General features: G+C 31.8%; 1 protein-coding gene across 1 annotated transcript; it reads right to left on the reverse strand.

The window, feature by feature from the left end:
* Window positions 1-18,084: 18,084 nt before the first annotated feature.
* Window positions 18,085-18,753, reverse strand: LOC145936530 (uncharacterized protein F54H12.2-like). Its single transcript, XM_083038774.1, has one exon. It carries the CDS (start codon window positions 18,751-18,753, stop codon window positions 18,085-18,087), a length of 669 nt encoding a protein of 222 aa, XP_082894900.1.
* Window positions 18,754-19,017: the final 264 nt, after the last annotated feature.

Below are 19,017 nucleotides of genomic sequence, written 5' to 3' on the forward strand. Positions count from 1 at the left end.
ATATTATTCGCTTCGTCGCTATTTATCATAGACGACAACGTAGCACCTACGTTTATGGTTCGATCTTCTTTGAATATATCTTCCATTGTGTCGTACCAATCCCAAGTTATTCGACCGCGACCTGTACTAGTTTTTTTGTTGTTGTCTTTTATACTTTTGTATGATTGTTTCAAATTTCTCATTTTGCGATCCAGGATACTTTCGTTAACGTTATAACCTTTTATTTTAAATTCATCTACTATTTCAGTCCATAACATTTTTTTCTTAATTTTAGGATCACGAAATTTATTCTTGCTCTCATTATATTTTTCTAGAAGGAACTTAGTAGTTTGATTCGTCCATGAGAAATTTCCAGTATTAAGATCTGTATCACAGATAAATATACTTTATTACATATCTCTAATAATTGTTTCAAATCAGTTATACATACCATTCACTTCTTTTTGTATACCTACTGCTTCACATGAGTTCATATTATTGTTAATATAGGTATGGAAGAACTTTTCATCTGTAAATAATGAATAAAAATTATGTATGTTGATTAAAAATATCAAAAATAATAATAGAAAATTAAGTAATATAAGCATTATATAATTATAAAATTTTACTTACCATTCAGCAACCTATCATGTATTTCTTGAGTTGTTATAATATTATAATTGACATTATTATAAGTGTATATCATTTCATATTCGCCTGTCTGATCCATCTTGTTAGGTTATTTCCAACGTGTTGCGCTTAATCAGCGTACTTTTATTATGCTAGAAAAAATGGCGACCGCTGAGTAAACATGTTGGAAAAGCGCAAAGTGATAGATGGCGTTCAACCGAAAATCTTACAACAGTTGCAAAGCTGCTTTTTCTGCTGAACGCAGCCAATGTTTTTATTTTCAAAACTTATCTTATAAATAAGAAATTCTCAGTTCCCTGGTGTGTCACAAACCCAGAATTCAAATTATTAGGTGTACAAATGAATAATCCAAATTTTTCAGCTAAATTTAAGATTTATTTTAAAAAAAGTAAAACAAATTTGTCAAAGTATTCGCCGTTGCTTTCTATAACTTTAAGCCATCTGTCAGGTAACTGATAAATTCCATTTCGGAAAAATGTTGTGTCTTTAGATACAATAAAGTCGTCAAGCCATTTTCGGATCTCATCCACTGATTTGAAGTGCGTATCGGACAAGGCATGTTGCATCGACCGGAACAAGTGGTAATCGGTAGGAGCGATGTCTGGTGAATACGCCGGGTGCTGCAAGACGTCCCAACCAAGATTCATTATGATATCTTTTGTCGTAGAAGCAATATGTGGCCTAGCGTTATCATGTAATAATTTCACAGGACGTTCCCCTTTGCCAGTATACGGGCATTTCGTTCTAATTCTTGACTCAAATGGATTAATTGGTCTTAGTAGCGATTCGCAGTAACTGTTTCATGAGCAGTTGCTATAAATCATCATTACCACATTTCTGAGGGCCTCCAAGACGTTGTTTGTCATTCAGATTGAAATAGTCGCTTTTAAACCGCCTAAACCAAAATGCGCACACATCATACGATACGACACCTTCGCCGAGAAAGAAACAAATTGATTCGCATGCTCTTGCAGCATTTTTTCCTTGCTAGAATTCGTAAAGAATGCAGTGTCGGATATGCACCTTATATCTGTTGCCATTTTTTACTTTACTGAACTGAATAATTTTTAAGGTCATGTTGAGTCTTCCGCCATACTAAATATAATTTTTAATAACTATATGTCAACACTACATAAACCGTAAAAGAGCGGAAAAATTAGATTATTTGAAACTTAATTTCTTAGCCGCTTAGAAAAGTTTGGATTATTCATTTGTACACTAATATAATACATTGTCACAAAATAATTTTAGAGATATATAAAATTTTTATGTGTGATAACTAATTTACATTAGTCATTGATATCAACAACTGTATTATTTATGTTATTTAATTTTATTTTATTGATAAACAACGTTATTAAACTTTGTCCCAAGATTTAATTCTCAGTCGCCTGACATTAAAATTATTTGCATTGTAAAGTCATATATGGTCTCAGCGAAATAGCTATTTGTACCGAATGAATGAGTTTGAAGTAAAGTTAACGTACGTCAGTCATTTTTGTTTATTTTTGTTTTTATTTATTTCATTTCGCGTGATTTGTTATGATGAATACATGTTGGGTCAGTCAACTTCTCAGTCCCCTGGTAAGTGTTATGTTAAAAGTTTATTGTTTTTATTAAATTTGATTTAATGTAAATTATGTACAACAAGCCAACTCGCGTATAGATACACGGAGTGCCTCGCCGTTGGCGTGGTCGGCTACGCCCAAACTCAACGCCAGACACTACCGTGTCTGTTGATAAGTTTAACTTTTAAATTTTTCTCAACTATTTAAACCTCTATATATAATTCAAACGAGATATTTTTAATTTATAAACCTCAAAATTCTCAGTCCTCTGGTTTTCAGTCCCTATTCTCAGTTTCTTGGAAAACAATATGACAGGAGATTAAGCACTAACCGAGGGATTGATAAATGTATATTAAAATGAATGTATCTTTGTATTTAAAAAGCGTTTCGCATTGTTTCTTGAAAGTTATTGGCAGTTATTTTATTATTTTACTTACTTATTCAATATTCTCCTATGGAAGAAATTTTATGATTGCAACTGTAGATTTTTTTTTTTGTAAAAAAGATATCAGTTTTTAGTTTTAATATAAAGTTTTAAATACTTATTCGTAATTTTTTTATTTAAATCTTAATTCTTTGGAAATCTTCCCAGTCTCCTGACCATGTTTTGAAAAAATGCTCATAAAATCTTAAATACATATTTTATTGACTGGCCGGTTTTATAACTATAATAACATATCTAGTTTCACATCATATACCAGTTATAATCCATTAAATATATTTTTAAAAATGTGGACAAAAATAATGTCAAATAATTCCTATTTTCGTAGAATCACCCATATATACAGGGTGTTCTAAAAAGGTGCGGCCAAACTTTAGGGAGATATTCCACACACCTAAAGGATGAAAAAATGTTATATGAACATAAGTGCGGAAACGCTTATTTTAGGAGTTAGAGCTTCTTTTCGGAATATGCGACGTTACGGCTAATGAGGTAGTGACCTTATCTGCCAGGAAAATCAGAAAAATATTGACCTTTAATGTTATTAAGTGATCATTTTTAATGTTATTAAACTCCAGAGCTAAATCGTTATATAGCATAAACTGAGTTGTGGTGAAAAAGATTGAGTTTTCATGACTAAATAGTGACGTTTAGTTATAAAAATTGACGGTTTTATTATCGCCTTGCATGCTCAGAGTTTTCGTATGTTTTCTTCTCTATTTTAACCTTAGAGCATGTAAATGTCTATATGCTCTAAGATTTTAACTCGAGATGCAAGAAAGCGCAATGTAGCAGCCAATCTACCTATTATATAGATATATAGATATCAATTTTATATTTAAATTTAACCGATAACGCAATGTGAAAGAACATATTAAAAAGAAATACGGATTCGTTAAAATTTACCGTTGACAAGGGTTTATAGCCTGACGCATAACAGTATCTTTTTTTTGTAAGTGTGGAGTTATTCGGATCAAAATTTCTTCAAAAAGACCTTCATCCATTCGATAATAATTGTTATAAGACTCAATGTCTTGCAAATTAGGAAAAAATTAAATTAATTTAAAAAAATGATTTTGAAAAACGACAAAATATTTAATTTGATGATTTGATATAGATATAGATTAAATGTACCGAAGCTCCTCTTGCACCATATTTAAAACTCCTTCGTTCCTTCTCTGTAGCCAATTTCGAACCCATATCCTTTTACGTCTACAATTTCTTCTATTTATTTCACGATCAAGTAATAGCGCGAATGCAGCTAATCTCCGTCGTCGCAAAATTTCATTTCTTATATAAAATAATTGTTGTTCCTCCATATCATTTTTTTACAAATATTTGATTTGATTATCGAGATCTATCCTGAAAAACCTGTCAAACAGCTACGTTTGACGTTTGACGTTTTCTTTCGTCTGACGTTTTCATACAACGTTTCATACAGCAAACAAATATCGTGTGACGCTTTTATACAATGCTCCATGCAGCAAACCAAGCAACGTACAGCATACAAGCTAACATACAAGATAATCATACACAAAAATGTACATCGTGTGACGCCGGCTTTATAGATAGATTGCAAAACAATATAAATGCGATTCAAAATTATTCACGCTTTTATATATAATATATCGAATTAAAATAATAATTATTAGAATTTATGTGTTAATACCCTAGTAGCACAACTTTATTGGAGCAATATTGGCTAAAATTGATTCATCGTAAAAAAATGATTTAATTATTATTTAAAATTACAAGACAATAGATCGAAGGGCGCATTATATATTTTAAATAAAGAAATAGTCAAGCAGGAACTTAATTTCTGATGAAGATGTACTTGGTAATGTCCAAAGATGAAGTTAATTTGATTGAATTTATCCCAAATCAATTATCATTATTAATTAAGTAATTAAGTATGAATATTAATTATAAATTATAAATTATTCAATAATTAATTTATTATTAAGCGAGATATAATTGATTTAAAATTATTTTTGGGCGTAGTTGAGTGTTCTGAAATGGCATTAATTAATCAGCCAATTAAGTGTGAATATTAATTACAAATTAGTAATTATTTAATAATTAATTATTAATTATCCGAGAGATGGGATTGATTTAAAATTATGTTTAAGCGTATTTGAATGCTGTTAAATGGCATTAAGTGTTAAAATTGATCCATCTTAAAAAATGATCTTTGTTATTATAGAAAATTATAAGATGATATATCGATAGGCTTTTCATATAATTTAAATAAGGAAATAATCTAGCTAAATTTTAATTTTTGATGAAGATGCACTCAGGCATGACCAAAGATGAAGTTAATTTGATTGGATTTATCTCAAATCATTTTTATCAATTATCATAATTAATCAGCTAATTATGCGTGAATAATAATTATTAATTATTAATTAATTAATAATTAATTGAGATGACATTGATTTGAAATTATTTTTAAGTGCAACTGTGTGCGGTTAAATGGTATTAGATGTTAAGATTGATTTATCGTTAAAATAATTTTTTATTTTAATATAGAACAATAGATCGATAGGGGTATAATATTATTTAAATAAAGAAATAATCAAGCTGGAATTTAGTTTTTGATGAAGATGCATTCAGTAATGTCTAAAGATGAAGTTAATTTGATTGGATTTATCCTAAATCATTTTTCATTATTAATCAATTATTAAGTGTGAATAATAATTATTAATTAGTAATTAATTTATAATTAAGCAAGATGAAATTAATTTGAAATTATTTTTGGATGTTGACATTAATTTTTAAAATCGATTCATCTCGTAAAAGTAATTATATTATTAAATTACATTATTATATTAAAAAAAAAACATGCAATAACTGTACTTTGTAAAATGGAATAAAATTGAAAAAGAATGTTTAGTATCGCAATGCAGTTATTTGAGAATTTTATTAGAGATAATATATTGCTTTATTCTTAAAGATATATTGGAACTTCGAGTGATTTATTGAGATAGAAACGCGTGCTTGATTTCTATCACATTTTTACTGGCACAAAATATGCTTACAGATAAACCTGATATCTAATTATATTTTATATACATATGGTGTCATTATTATGTTTAGTTTTGATTTGATTTCTGTTGACATATTGAGCCAACATATAATGCTCAAATTCTGCTCTTTCTATGATAGTTTTATTTTTGAAGCATTTTTTCTAGTAAGTATGATGATGGGCCTATTGGTGTTTTTCTGCATTTCTGTTGATATTACAATTACAATAGCAGATTATGTTCGGCTGCTAATTTTGTTAACATAAAATATAACACATAATTTGTAATACATGTTTTCTTTTAGATGATATTATAAAATAAATCAAATAAATTAAAAAATTAATAAATTAAAAAAAATATTTTTTGTATACAACATACTTATAATTTTTTTGAAATCCTGCGACATGCATTTAACATCTTTTTTATCTTCAAAATTATTTAAAATTACACAATATATAGTTTTCTTTATCAATAATTCTTTATCGTTCATAATTTTATAAATAATTTTACATAAAAAATTGTTTTCATAAATAATTGTTTTGTTTTCCTTTACATTTATATTGGAGAAAAATATTATAGTTTTGAAAACAATCAGTCTATTTTAAGAAAGTCTTTAAAAATAACCAGTCTATTTAAAAAAATTAAAAGTCCTGGAAGAAACCAGTATATCTATAAAGACCTGGAAATAATCATAATATCTAAAATTTTAAATATCTGATAATAAACTGAATACATAATAATGTATTTTGTAAGAAACAAAATACAATAGAATATATAATGAATTAAGACTATAAAATAAAATAGGTCCTGGGAAAGACCCTCTATGACATATACAGGGTGTCACTTAAAGACCGCCCACTAAATACATAGCGTTATTCCTTACCAAAAAATAAGTCGAAAAGTCCTGAACAATTTTTTTTCTAGAACACTTGTAACGGGCCGCTTTTCCCGATACGGCCCACAGTGGGCGAAATCCAGAAAAAGTGGACAAAATCGGTAACCCGGTGAATTCTGCAGTATATTTTTTGAAAATTGGTATCTCTAGGTTATTTTTGGCGTAGATTTCCAAATTTAAGTCATAATCACGGAGGTAAAGGAGGGAACATTAGGCTGCGGGGGTGAAGCACTGGTGGAGAGGGGGATTTGATCGTCGGCCATGTTTTTATGGGCCACTCGTGCTGCTATCTATCAATATTTAGCTGTATTATTTGCGTAATGTTGATAATGCAGAGAAATTTATTATATAAGAACATACAATATAATAAAAGAAACAAATAAATATAAGAAACAAATATAAGAAATAATATGTACATATATAATTTACTGTCCTTTAAATAATATTAACTTATTGAAAAGATGCCTTTGACTAACACCGCCAGTATTTGTTTGCTTTGCAATATAAAAATAATGAATATTAATATATTTAATAATAATACTTTTTGTTAATTGTGTTTTGTGACATGTTAAAAAACCTTGATCGTTACAATGATCTTTCAAATCTTCAAATATAATTTGTCTATGTAAATTTAAAAGCACACTTTGAGTTATATTATGCAAAGTATACTTTGAGTTAAGTATAACATTAGGTTTTTCTTTCATAATAAATTTTATAATTTTTTCAGTTTCGAAACATATTTTTATAACGCTTAAAGATGGATATATTAAACTGCCACGATCTTTAATTTCTATTAATTTTCCTGTTTTTGTATTATTAATCAAGGCATTTGTACATAGGTCACACATAATACTTTTATTTAAACGCCGAACAATAAATCCGGAGATATAAGTTATAACTTCCTTAGCATATTCAGTTAAATAAGTAGTATGTGATAAAGCTATAACATATGGATAATCATGATCCAAAGTAAAATTATTTATATAGTTTTCATTATTAATTTCATAATCGTCTATCATACGCGCAATTGTGGAAGTTCTATTTATTATTTCGTCTGGTTTAAAGGCAGAAGTTGCATTTAATATAGGTATATAATCCAGAGCTATACAATTTCCCGTTGTGGCACCTTTAATTTCTGTTCTAATCAATAATCTTTTAAATGCTGCTTTAAATTGGGTAACAGTAGGATTATTATTTTGACGTCCAAAAGCTCGAATGCAGCCAAAGAATATTTCCAGATGATCTTGACTGATTTGATACAAAGGTATGTATGGTACAATTTGTTCCTTTTGGCATATATCTTGATATAACATTTTTAAACTTTCGATATTAATTAGAAAACCGAGAAATCCCGTTTTACGATTAGAATGTATTAACAATTGTCCATTTTCAAGTCTTAAATTCGACAAATATTCTTTGCATTCATCTAGTTTGCTAAAAGTCAGTTCGTAATTATCCGGATTTATTGGACGTTTATAAAATTTTTGTCGCAAATTTCGAGAATTAAATATATCAAATAAATCATTGATCATCTGCAGAAATTTCTCTGTTGCTTCAGATTGCGCAAATTTATCTATATTCAACACACTTCTGCATGTTTTTAGTGCACTCGCAACAGATAAACTAAATATTTGGGCTGCTAAGCGAACATTCATCTTTTTTCTGTGATATTCTATATGTCCGATTCGTAATTTGTTACCCATATGTAAGCCTTCGTTTTCTTGTATTTCATGCAGAGATACGATATATTTCCATAATATATTTTCGTTATTCTTATTTATAATTCTTTTTTTATCTCCAAAAGTGTTCCGTATCAATTTTAACATGTGACACGGATCAAGGAATACATATATTTTTGTTTTGGATATAGGATGTTCAAACCATGTCTGTAAATTATTAGGATTTAAGTTACATTGTAAAAGACGTATCATACTTAAATTACATGCTGCACCATCACACGTTAAAGTTTTTATATGTATTCCGCAATCATGTAACATTGACAAGCATTGATTAACTAAATTAGCTTTTCGTTCACCGCTCATGCCATTAATTAAAAAATAACCAACTGGTATTTTCCATAATTTAATGCCGACAATTAAAAATACTAACGCTTCTTTTGCAATACTACACTCCTCACTCGCAATGTTATTGCCTACATCACAATAACCGGAAAACTTTTTGCCATCATATTCAATATGCTGTCTTATTGCCATTTCGTCTAACATAAGAGCAGCAAGTAATATATGATTCGAATTTTTTACACGTTCTTTAATATATGCCAAGGCTTCCTGATTAAAACCGGGTTCACCATCTACACAACAATACCATTTGCTTAAAGTTTTTGGATGCGGAAGGCATGAATCAAAAGTTTCTCTAACGTATGAATACGCTCGTGGTGAATAGTAATGCAACGTTATGGCAAAAGTTCGTAATGCAGGTGAAAACTTGCGAGTGAGTGGCATTCCTTTTGATTTATAAATTATTCGTTTAAGTAAATCTGCATTTCCTGCTGCAATACCTTTTAAATTATAAAATTCTTCTTCTTGCAAAAAATTTTTTCCTTTAAATGAGCGAAGATGGTTGTCATTTTTGCTACCTTTTTTTCCAAACGTCTTGTTCTCTGTTTTAGAACTTTTATTTTCGATTGGTAGTGTTTTTTCGTTCTGTTTAAGTCTTCTCTTAATTTTACCTTTTCCGGTGAATTATGAATTCTGCGAGGAGATACTGCAGTACCTTTGCAAACTTTGAAAGATTGTGCTACGACAGATAAAAAAAATTTATTGTGTGTATTGTATAACGCATGTAAACAAAAAATATTCTTTTCTATTGCATGTCATATCTAAAAAAAACTTACGTGTTTGAGTACTTTTTTCTGCCGTATTTTTAGTTACTGTTTTTTCAGGTATAGATAATTTTAACTGTAAATAATACATTAAAGTTTTAAAAACCATTTATCTTACACGGAAACAAAACTAGCAAAAGAAAGTTATCTTAGAAAAAAATAATTTATATTATATATAATATATTATATAATATATATATATATATATATAAAATATAATATATATATATAATAAAATATAATATATATATATATATATATATATAAAATATAATATATATATATAATATTATATTTTATATATTATATATAATATATAAAAAAGAAGAAAAATTAAAGCATATATATTTTTAGAGGTAGCAAATATCAACAAATATCATGATAGAAATTATTTTTTTCTAAGATAACACTCTTTTGCTAGCTTTATTTGCTTGTAAGATAAATGGCTTTTAAAGCTTATATAATATTTTCTGTATTCTAAATAAAAGACATTTTAATGTTTTTATTTAATTGCCTCAGCCTATATGTTTACCTGTGTAACATCAACAATTTCCTGTTCTGTTATTTTTGTCTGATCAACAATCTGATCCATAAGTACAGGTGTCATAGAATCTTTTTTACTTTTCTTTAGTGGTCTGCTATCATCGTCTGTCTCTAATTTTCTGGTGCATTGTTTCTTGCACAATGTTGATGTTGATGGTTCCTCTAACTAAAAATATTAACATGCAACGTTTTTGTAATACAATCTTTTACGTTTAATAATTAATTAATCTAATTTTTAAAAGTTTTACGAAAGGAATTGCATCTTCTTTTAAACATATGCGTGTTTCAAAAGACCCATAGAAATCTTCTTTTTGGAAATGCAAAGAACATAATGTTGAATTTTGTGTTATGCAAGCTTCTGTTATATTCATAGCTGTACACCATGCTTTTATTCTTTTTATTTCATTTTTGGGAAAACTATAACATACGCGCATTTTCTCTAGATTATATTTTATCCTAGATTTTTTAAGTATATCCTGGTAAACATTCTTTTATATATTATTATATAAAACAAATATAAAATTATATAGAAATATATAAATAATTATATACAATAAGCTATTATATAATTATATCATTTTAATACATGACTTTGACATATAATTTTATATATTACTGGTTGACTATAATTATATATAAACATATTTTAGATATAGTATATATTATATTCTCATTTTATATGTAATTATATATATATAAATTTTGTTTACCAGATAGCTATTTAAAAAAAAATAAATAAATAAATAAAAAGGTGAGGAGGTTTCGTATTTGTTATCAAAATGATTCCAAAATAAATTTTAATCTATATATTTTTATTTATTATAGACATACATACATATGCCTTTGTTATACATACGTAAAAAATGATATTTTTTGTATTTTTTCTATTTCCTCCTGCTTCTTCGATTTTCTCGATGATCTGTTGTTACATCCTCTCGCTATACAATGTACCATTTTTATATTCTATGCGTCTCAATTGTGTTTTTTATATGTAGCTCCACAATTACAACACGTGCTTACAACGGACTTTTTGTGCGATGACTGCGATGACTGCTTGTCATTTACCATGTTAAATATTTCGATACTTCACCCTCCACCTAGCGCGCCAAATAATGCTGGCATTGTCCGATAGATAGCAGCATGAGTGGCCCATAAGAACATGGCCGACGATCAAATCCCCCTCCCCATCAGTGCTTCACCCCCGCATCACCAAGCTGGCCCTAATGTTCCCTCCTTTATCTCCGTGGTCATAATGATGAAATTCGAAATGGACAATTCAAAATGGACAATATGGGGGACCGAAAAATTAAAATCTGTATGATTTTGTTGAAAATTGATATGCATGAATTATTGACGACACTAATTTCGAATTTAAATTTGAAATTATGAAATTCAAAATGGCCGATTCATTATCGGCGAAATCCGAAATATATGGACAAAAATCAATAACTTATTGAATATTGAATAAAATTATTTGAAAATAATAATCTACTGTTTTTGGAGTCGCAATCGCTGATTCCAAATATCAAATTAAAATTATAAAATTAACAATAATAATGGATTCAATATGAAGAACATTTCATATATATTTATATTAATGATGGTCTCTGGATTGCTAATATTTAATATTAATGGTCAAATTAAACAGTGATTATATCACAATTAATACAATTATATACAATTATATTTGCTTGTTAATAACAATTTGTTAATAACTTTCCAACGGGCAAAAACGGGCAAACGGGGTTTGTTTCTTAATTTAAAGGGCACTTTAAGGAAAACATTTCTCCTAGTCTCGTTCGAGCAATTGGTCAAACTTATCAAATTGCACATCGGAAATTTACTTCCTTTATGCAAATTTGAGCTAATAGGCTAGTCAATTATTTAACTTGGCACAAATATAGTTCAAAAAATATTTAAAAATTTTTTATTGATACAGTGTACAAAAAGCTGTATTAGTGAATTTTTTAAAATTTTTACATGCAATTTTAGCTGTATATGAGAAATTTGAACAAGCACAAAAATAAACGAATGAGCGTTAACAACAATATAGTTAAATATAAATATCAACTTATATGTAATAATATATAACATATTTTATTTGTTTTTCATAAACTTCAGGGTGTTCTTAAAGTCGTAGAATAATTGATTTTGTCCATTTAAATAAATGTTAAAAATCGATTTTTGTCCACTTTTTCCGAATTTCACCCACTGTGCGGCCGGACGTTGCTCAGTAGTGATCGCAAGGTTCGGGAAAGGGCTGATGCGAAAACACAAGACGGTGACTCAGTTTTTAAATAAAGAACACAGTTCATTTAACGTTTCGCGTAATTACAGAAGAAGTGATTCGCGATATTATATTCATACAACGAAAGAAAATAATGCATTAAATGCTTCGGATAAATACATTAAAGTGATTCGTGATATAATACAACTAAGTGAACAATGCATTAAACGCTTCGGATAAATACATTAAAGTGATTCGCGATATAATACAACTAAAGAAACAATGCATTAAACGCTTCGGATAAATATATCAAAGCGATTCGCGATCTAATATTTCGTATCGAGATCATATGTTTCGGTCGCGTGTATGCGCAGGGTTATTGCCCCAGGCCCGTGTTTATCGACAGTTTAAAGGGCCGAGCCTTTGCACTGTCTCGGTCGCGTGTTGATGTTGTCGCGCGAGCGTTGACGGCGCGTGAAGCGGGGCACGGCGGGGCCGAGCGCGTGGCCTCGGTATGCACGTTTTTATGCACGCTCTCTCTTATGCCCGAGAGAGCGTTCGATATATCGAACGCGCGTTGCGTTATTCGCGCGTTTCGGTCGTTTCTGATAGCGTATGGGGCGCGGGATGGTGTTGCGGTTTTAACCATAGGATGTTTTGGTTCCCCAGGGACGGTTACTGGTGACGGAAACGTCCAAGGCAGGGAACTCCCTACCTTGAGATATCGTCCGGTACCGAGGGGTAAAAAGGAAAGAGCGGTTCCGACAACCGAAAACTCTCGGTAGAGACCGGGCACTCCCGATCCCTTCGGTCGTTCGCTCGTGTGACTAGGTAGGATCTTGCTAGGCGGCGTCTGTGAGAACGCTCACCGGAGGCAGAATACACCCGACCCCCGTAATTCGCCGTTAGCTAGTTTTCGGGATCTGGTTCGTTTCTAGGAGCTGTGCTAACTCTAGAGCGGATCGGAAACCGGAGTGATCTCTTCTCGTCTGAGATCGCTCTTTTTAAGCGGCTCGGCTCTCGAGTTCGGGATTTTCCGCGCGTCGTCGGGCGTGTTCGGGGCCGTGTCGCGAAGTCGTTGTTCGTCGGTGCGGTGCGCAGGACGGGGTTTAAACCGAACGGTCGGGATAACGGCCCGATTGTTTTGCGCGAATTAATAAATTGTGGCGCATTGCGCCTGCTGCATCGCTCGGCCGGTGTTCACCGGGCGCAGCCTTCCGCACGGTGTTCAGGCGGGCATCGGGGGTCTCGTTACTTAATAATGGAGTAATAATTCAGTAAAGTGGCGGCCAAACAGCGCCGAACCTTATCCTGGCGCATGTCAGTGAATCGCACAGTGTGCATAAGTACATATTACCAGGATTTACTGAATTATTACTCCAATACTGAATTATTACTGAATAATTACTCCATTATTAAATGTTCAAAAAAAAAAATTGTTTAGGACTTTTCGACTTATTTTTTGGTAAGGAATAACGCTATGTATACTTACAATTAGTGGGCGGTCTTTAAGTGACACCCAATATATATATATATATATATATATATATATATATTGTTTTGCGTTGTGTGTGTGTATCTGCGCGTGCGCGCGCGCACCTGTATATATAGACGCACGTAGTGTTGTTTCGTGTAATTTAAATGCCTCGACGGCGCGTCACCTGAGGCGTGTATATAAGAAATAGATACGTCTAAAAGAAATGGACGTGTGTCGGTGGTGTCGGTGCAAACGTATTGACGTCAGGCGGCTAGGTCGGGTGTTAGATCCGTATTTATAATCGTGATTTTGCTGAGAAACTTAGTTAAAACCGATCTTGAAACATGATATGGTTTAATAGATGAATCTTGAAAATCAATTTGATATTCGTTCGTAACCTCGATTTAATAGAGATACTCAAGAGAAAATTTCAGTTAAAAATTTCAGTTCTTTAATCAAAATTTAACTATTAATCGTCCGCATCTCAAGACATAACCCTACTGAAAAAATCACGTCACGAAATTACGTAACAAAATTACATAACAAAATCACGTAATTAATGACACGACTAAATAATAATCACATAATGAATCGTTCCAATTCGGTACATAATTTATAAAAATCATGTAATTTGAAAAATCACGTAATATTAATAAACCATGTAATTTTGAAAAATAACGTTACTTGGAAAATCACATAATTTTTTAAAAAACTTATGATTTGATTTATAAAAAAATGGTGGGTTCATTAAATGATTTTTTAAAGAATTATATTATATTAAAACTGTAAGATTTTTAATTATTAGGGTCCATTGTTTTTATATTAATAATATATTTTTTAAAGCATTTTTAAAACATTCTCAGGAATCTATCCTTAAACGTTGATCTGAGTTTTACGGGACACCCTGTATACTTACATATTTATATATATTTATGTATATTTATATATAATTATATATTTATATATACTTATATAATTATATAATACTTATATGTATAGGTATATATTTATATATATATTTATACATATATAGATATATACTATTTATACATACACATATCTAGATCCAACATTATTTTTAATTGCATTATCTAAAGATACTCTTTATCTATAAGTATGTACTCTTTATTTATAAAATTTAACTTATATAGAGAATACATATGTATAAATATTACTGTAATTTTTATGAATAAAATATTCATCTTATTTTTTGTAGAATATTCAGAAATGCAACATTCTCGAGATATTTCATCTTATAATATGTAAATATAGAGCATTTGTTATTTCTTAATTCTTCTCTCGTGTAAATTGTAAATAATTCTTCGTGGAAAAATTTTATTATAATTAAGTTTAATATTTATTTAATTATTAGAATTATCACAATTTTTATAAAGTCATTTAAGTGAAGAATCAAGAAAACATCGAACACAAAAGTCACAGTGATATTATAATGATACTGCTCTGTGACAATTAAATATGTCACAATAAAATCACAACGAAGCATGGTGACATACAAATGTCCGTTTTGTCACAAGTGTGATGTCACTATGACATTATTGTAATATGAAATAAAATGTTGCTGTGAGACAATTTACACACACACACACACAACAAAATGATCTTATATTATATATATATATATATATATATATGCATATATACCTTAAATAAGATAAGCTTGTAGAAGTTTTTTGATTATAATAAATCATTTTTACATGTTAAGATCTCTTTTTTATTTCAAAACGGATCTTACTTTAAAAATGCGCTTCGTATATAAATCATAATTAAATAAATTAAATTTATTTATAAAATAAATATGTATATACAATATATATATATATTATCCCGAATACGAGATCGCAACCATTGCACGCGTACATTGGTCATTCGATGGGAGTAGTAAGTGGGCACGTATGGCCCGTCATAACAAACCCCCACCACTCGGCCACTGGCGCCGCCCCCCCTCCACTCGGTCCCTGACGCTGTCAGATATGGCCCGTCAAACTAACCCTCCCCCACCACTCGGCCGCGGACTCTAGAGAGGGGAATGGTGGGATGCCGATTGGTCACGCCGGTGAGATAAAAAAGGGTAATAAAATGTATTTGCATAGGTCCCCGGTGCGTCGAAGGAAATCTTCGATAATAATTACGGTAAGAAATAATTGAAAAGGAAGAGATTATACAATATTATATTTAAGTAGACGACTAATGACATGACAGAGGGGCGACAAAATTATCCGACAAAATAACGATAAAATGCTGAAGTCGCCGTGGTATACCGAAATCATTGTAGGGAGTATGACATCTCCGTCTACCTCTTGCAGTAGAGCGAATGGGCACCGGCGTCCATGTATAGCGCTGAAAAAAATTAACACAAGCATTTATTTCGGCCGAGCGCTTACTCAGCGTCGCATTGGCAGATATCGTTGGTAACGAAGGAAACAAAAAGATATACAAAAAATACAATCGGCCAGCGTCCGTAATTATGCCTAACCGATTACTCAACATCGACGGGTACTATTGGCGCCTCAGGTAACAAAAAGAGTTCTAATAAAAAACACGTGCATTAGCATTCTAGTAAACAATATAGTTAGGAAGTGTAGTATAGACATTTGTTGGATAATAAAACAGATATGATCAGGCATGGGAATCTGAGACACAATATTGAGACAGCTGCTGTTATCGAGGTCGTAAATTACGCTTTAAAGTTTTTTAAAAGATCGAGTTTCTGTTTTGCTATGAGGTTAGAGAATGTGAGAAAAATAACAAAAAATACAAGTAAAAAAGTTTCACACACATTTATTATTACTAATTTCTTCATATAAATTGATATTACAAATACATAATGTTTAAAGTGATACATAAAAGTATTTTATTGAAATTACTGAATTACATATGATATCAGCTAGCAACTACGTTAAAACGTTTCTTACTTCAACGAAGAAAAATTTTGCGAAATAAATGTACGACTAATTGGTCGATGTGTTCGCAATTTTCGGTAAAAAGAGTAAGAAACTGATTAAAATCCGACAGACATATAATATAGAAATACACAACTATATTGTCCGCAAGTTTGTAAAAAAAATCCTTGTAGTTGTCGAGTGTTCCATCGGTGGATGATGGAGTTTCGCCGAAGACGAAGGAGAAATCCGGGCTCCAGGGGTGGTATTCCATAGCTGTCGAAGTAGGTGCCTGTTCCGTGTTTATCGAGGAAAAAGGCGACCCAATGTTCTCCAGGTCGATTATGATCGTCTGTATTAGCGACGATAGCCGTCGACCTCGTCCACACCCTCGGAACTCTGTCTGCGGGAGACACCCACATGCCTGACATCGATATGGCGCAATGCGTAGAATTTCGCAAGAGTTCATTTTTTTGATACAAAGCCGAACGCGTGGATCCTGGTGTTATTTGAATAACTTCGGTTTTTATTTCTCCCAATGTAACGTTTTCGCTCGTCGATTTGAGCTTCGCAAGTCTTTCTTCTTTTTCTTCTTCTTTTTCAATCGCCTGCTCGGCTCTCGACAATTTTTTTATCTCTAATATATTATCCGTTTGAGTTTTAATATTATGAATTAGAACGGAATTGCCATTTACGTTACTAGCAGAATAATCCTTGTCGCAGCTGATTTTCACGCTTTCGTAGCCGCCGTCGTCGTCGCTGTCGCTCAATTGATAATTTTCAGGGGAACTACAAGTATCGGGTTGACTTACGCTCAGAATATCGCTGCTGCCGCTATTATTTTGATCGAGTAGCCAACGTTTCAATTTGTAAGCGTTATGTAACGCGCAATGAAATATTTTTCGAATTCCGTGATGAGCGCAATATTGTCCGCACTCTTCCTCTAACATTAGATTTTTGAATGCTAGAGAGATACCTTCCAAATTATATATCTCTCTGGAAAGTAGATTTCGCAAGTAGTGACCTTTTTCACTGCCTCTAACGTAAATGTGTCGCGTGTGTCTTATAATTTCACGTAAATGCAATGTAAAATATTTTGGATTAGTCTCGCCGTCGAACCATTCGATCCCATGATAATTTCGTGTGAGCCAGCAGTTTTGTCGTCTTACTTTTTCGGGTAATTCAGGGAACGGATGCGGAGGCATCATAATCCAGTGATCGACGATCGACGCGTTAATCGCAACAACCACGACTTCCTTGGGAAGAAACTTCTCGCTCGCATCGCGGAAGCCTTGTATGTCGATGACTATATCCATATTGCGAAGGAAAAACTTATACGTTTTTGCTGGCGAGGTTTAAGCTTTTCACGAACCGTCGACGAGAGCGTCTCGAAGGAAACTGATATTTCTTTTCGTTACAAGTTTTTTTCTCGTGAAACGCATCGGTGAATGAAAGTGGAGGAGGGTGGGGATAAGAAAAATACGTAAAAATTTTTAATCGAATATGTTGCAACGAGAGGCATACCGTAATAAAAAATTTAACCGGAAAAATCGACAATGACTTGACGAGACGAGTCGATTTCTATTACATTATCAAATTCTGCGTAAACAATACAGTTAATTGTCTCGGTGAGCGCCTTTTCGAAACGTACCTCTAATCGTAAACTACCGTGTCTCACGAGATTCCAATGAGCGGCGCAATTAGCGGACAAATCTGGTGTGAGATCAAAAGCAAAAAGAGTGTATCCTTTGGAATAATCATCTCTATTTATAGAATTTCCCTCGTTTAAGAAATGGATGCCCGTTCGCGAAAAGAGGGTTTGATAAGCATCGACGTAAAGCGGTTCTTCCGGCGAGAAAATCGGCTGTAACGGTCTACTAGGAATTTGTGTACCGTCTACGTACAGAGAGAAGAAATTTATGCTGTAATTTTTAAAATTAAACGGATTTAATTTTCTATCTCCATTAAATGCTTTGTTATTAACGAAACCGACTATTATTCGTTTCGGCAGTTGTCCGAGTATTACGTTATCTAATGATTCCCCCACAACACCACTGTGAATCGTAAATGTTTTAATCTCGACTCTCGTAAGCGGATATTTAGCCGTAACTTTACTCAGCATTCTAGCATGTGCGAGTAACATTCCGGCACTTAGTTTCGCTCTTCTCACTAGCAAACTGGCATCGAGAATATGTATTTTCGACATGCTGTTGCTTTCCATGAGACAAAATGAATCTTTCGAGCGGACGAGTCTTAATCTTACTTCCACGCCGTTAATTAAGAATTTGTCTTGAAAACGTCGCAATGCAGATGTCCTATAAGATCTATCGCTCGCCCGTTGCGAATGTAATGGGCGCGTCTCACGAGAGCGGTATTGCCTTTCGATTCCAGCGATTCGTCCATGCGACCCGGTGTGTCCGCGTCCCATAGACACGAGGTTAGATGGGAAGTTTTTGCTGAAGAGGAATAA

This window comes from Prenolepis imparis, unplaced genomic scaffold (genome assembly GCF_030444845.1).
Source record: "Prenolepis imparis isolate NDT839.2.m4 unplaced genomic scaffold, iyPreImpa1.0 SCAF_5, whole genome shotgun sequence".
NCBI classification, from domain to species: domain Eukaryota; kingdom Metazoa; phylum Arthropoda; class Insecta; order Hymenoptera; family Formicidae; genus Prenolepis; species Prenolepis imparis.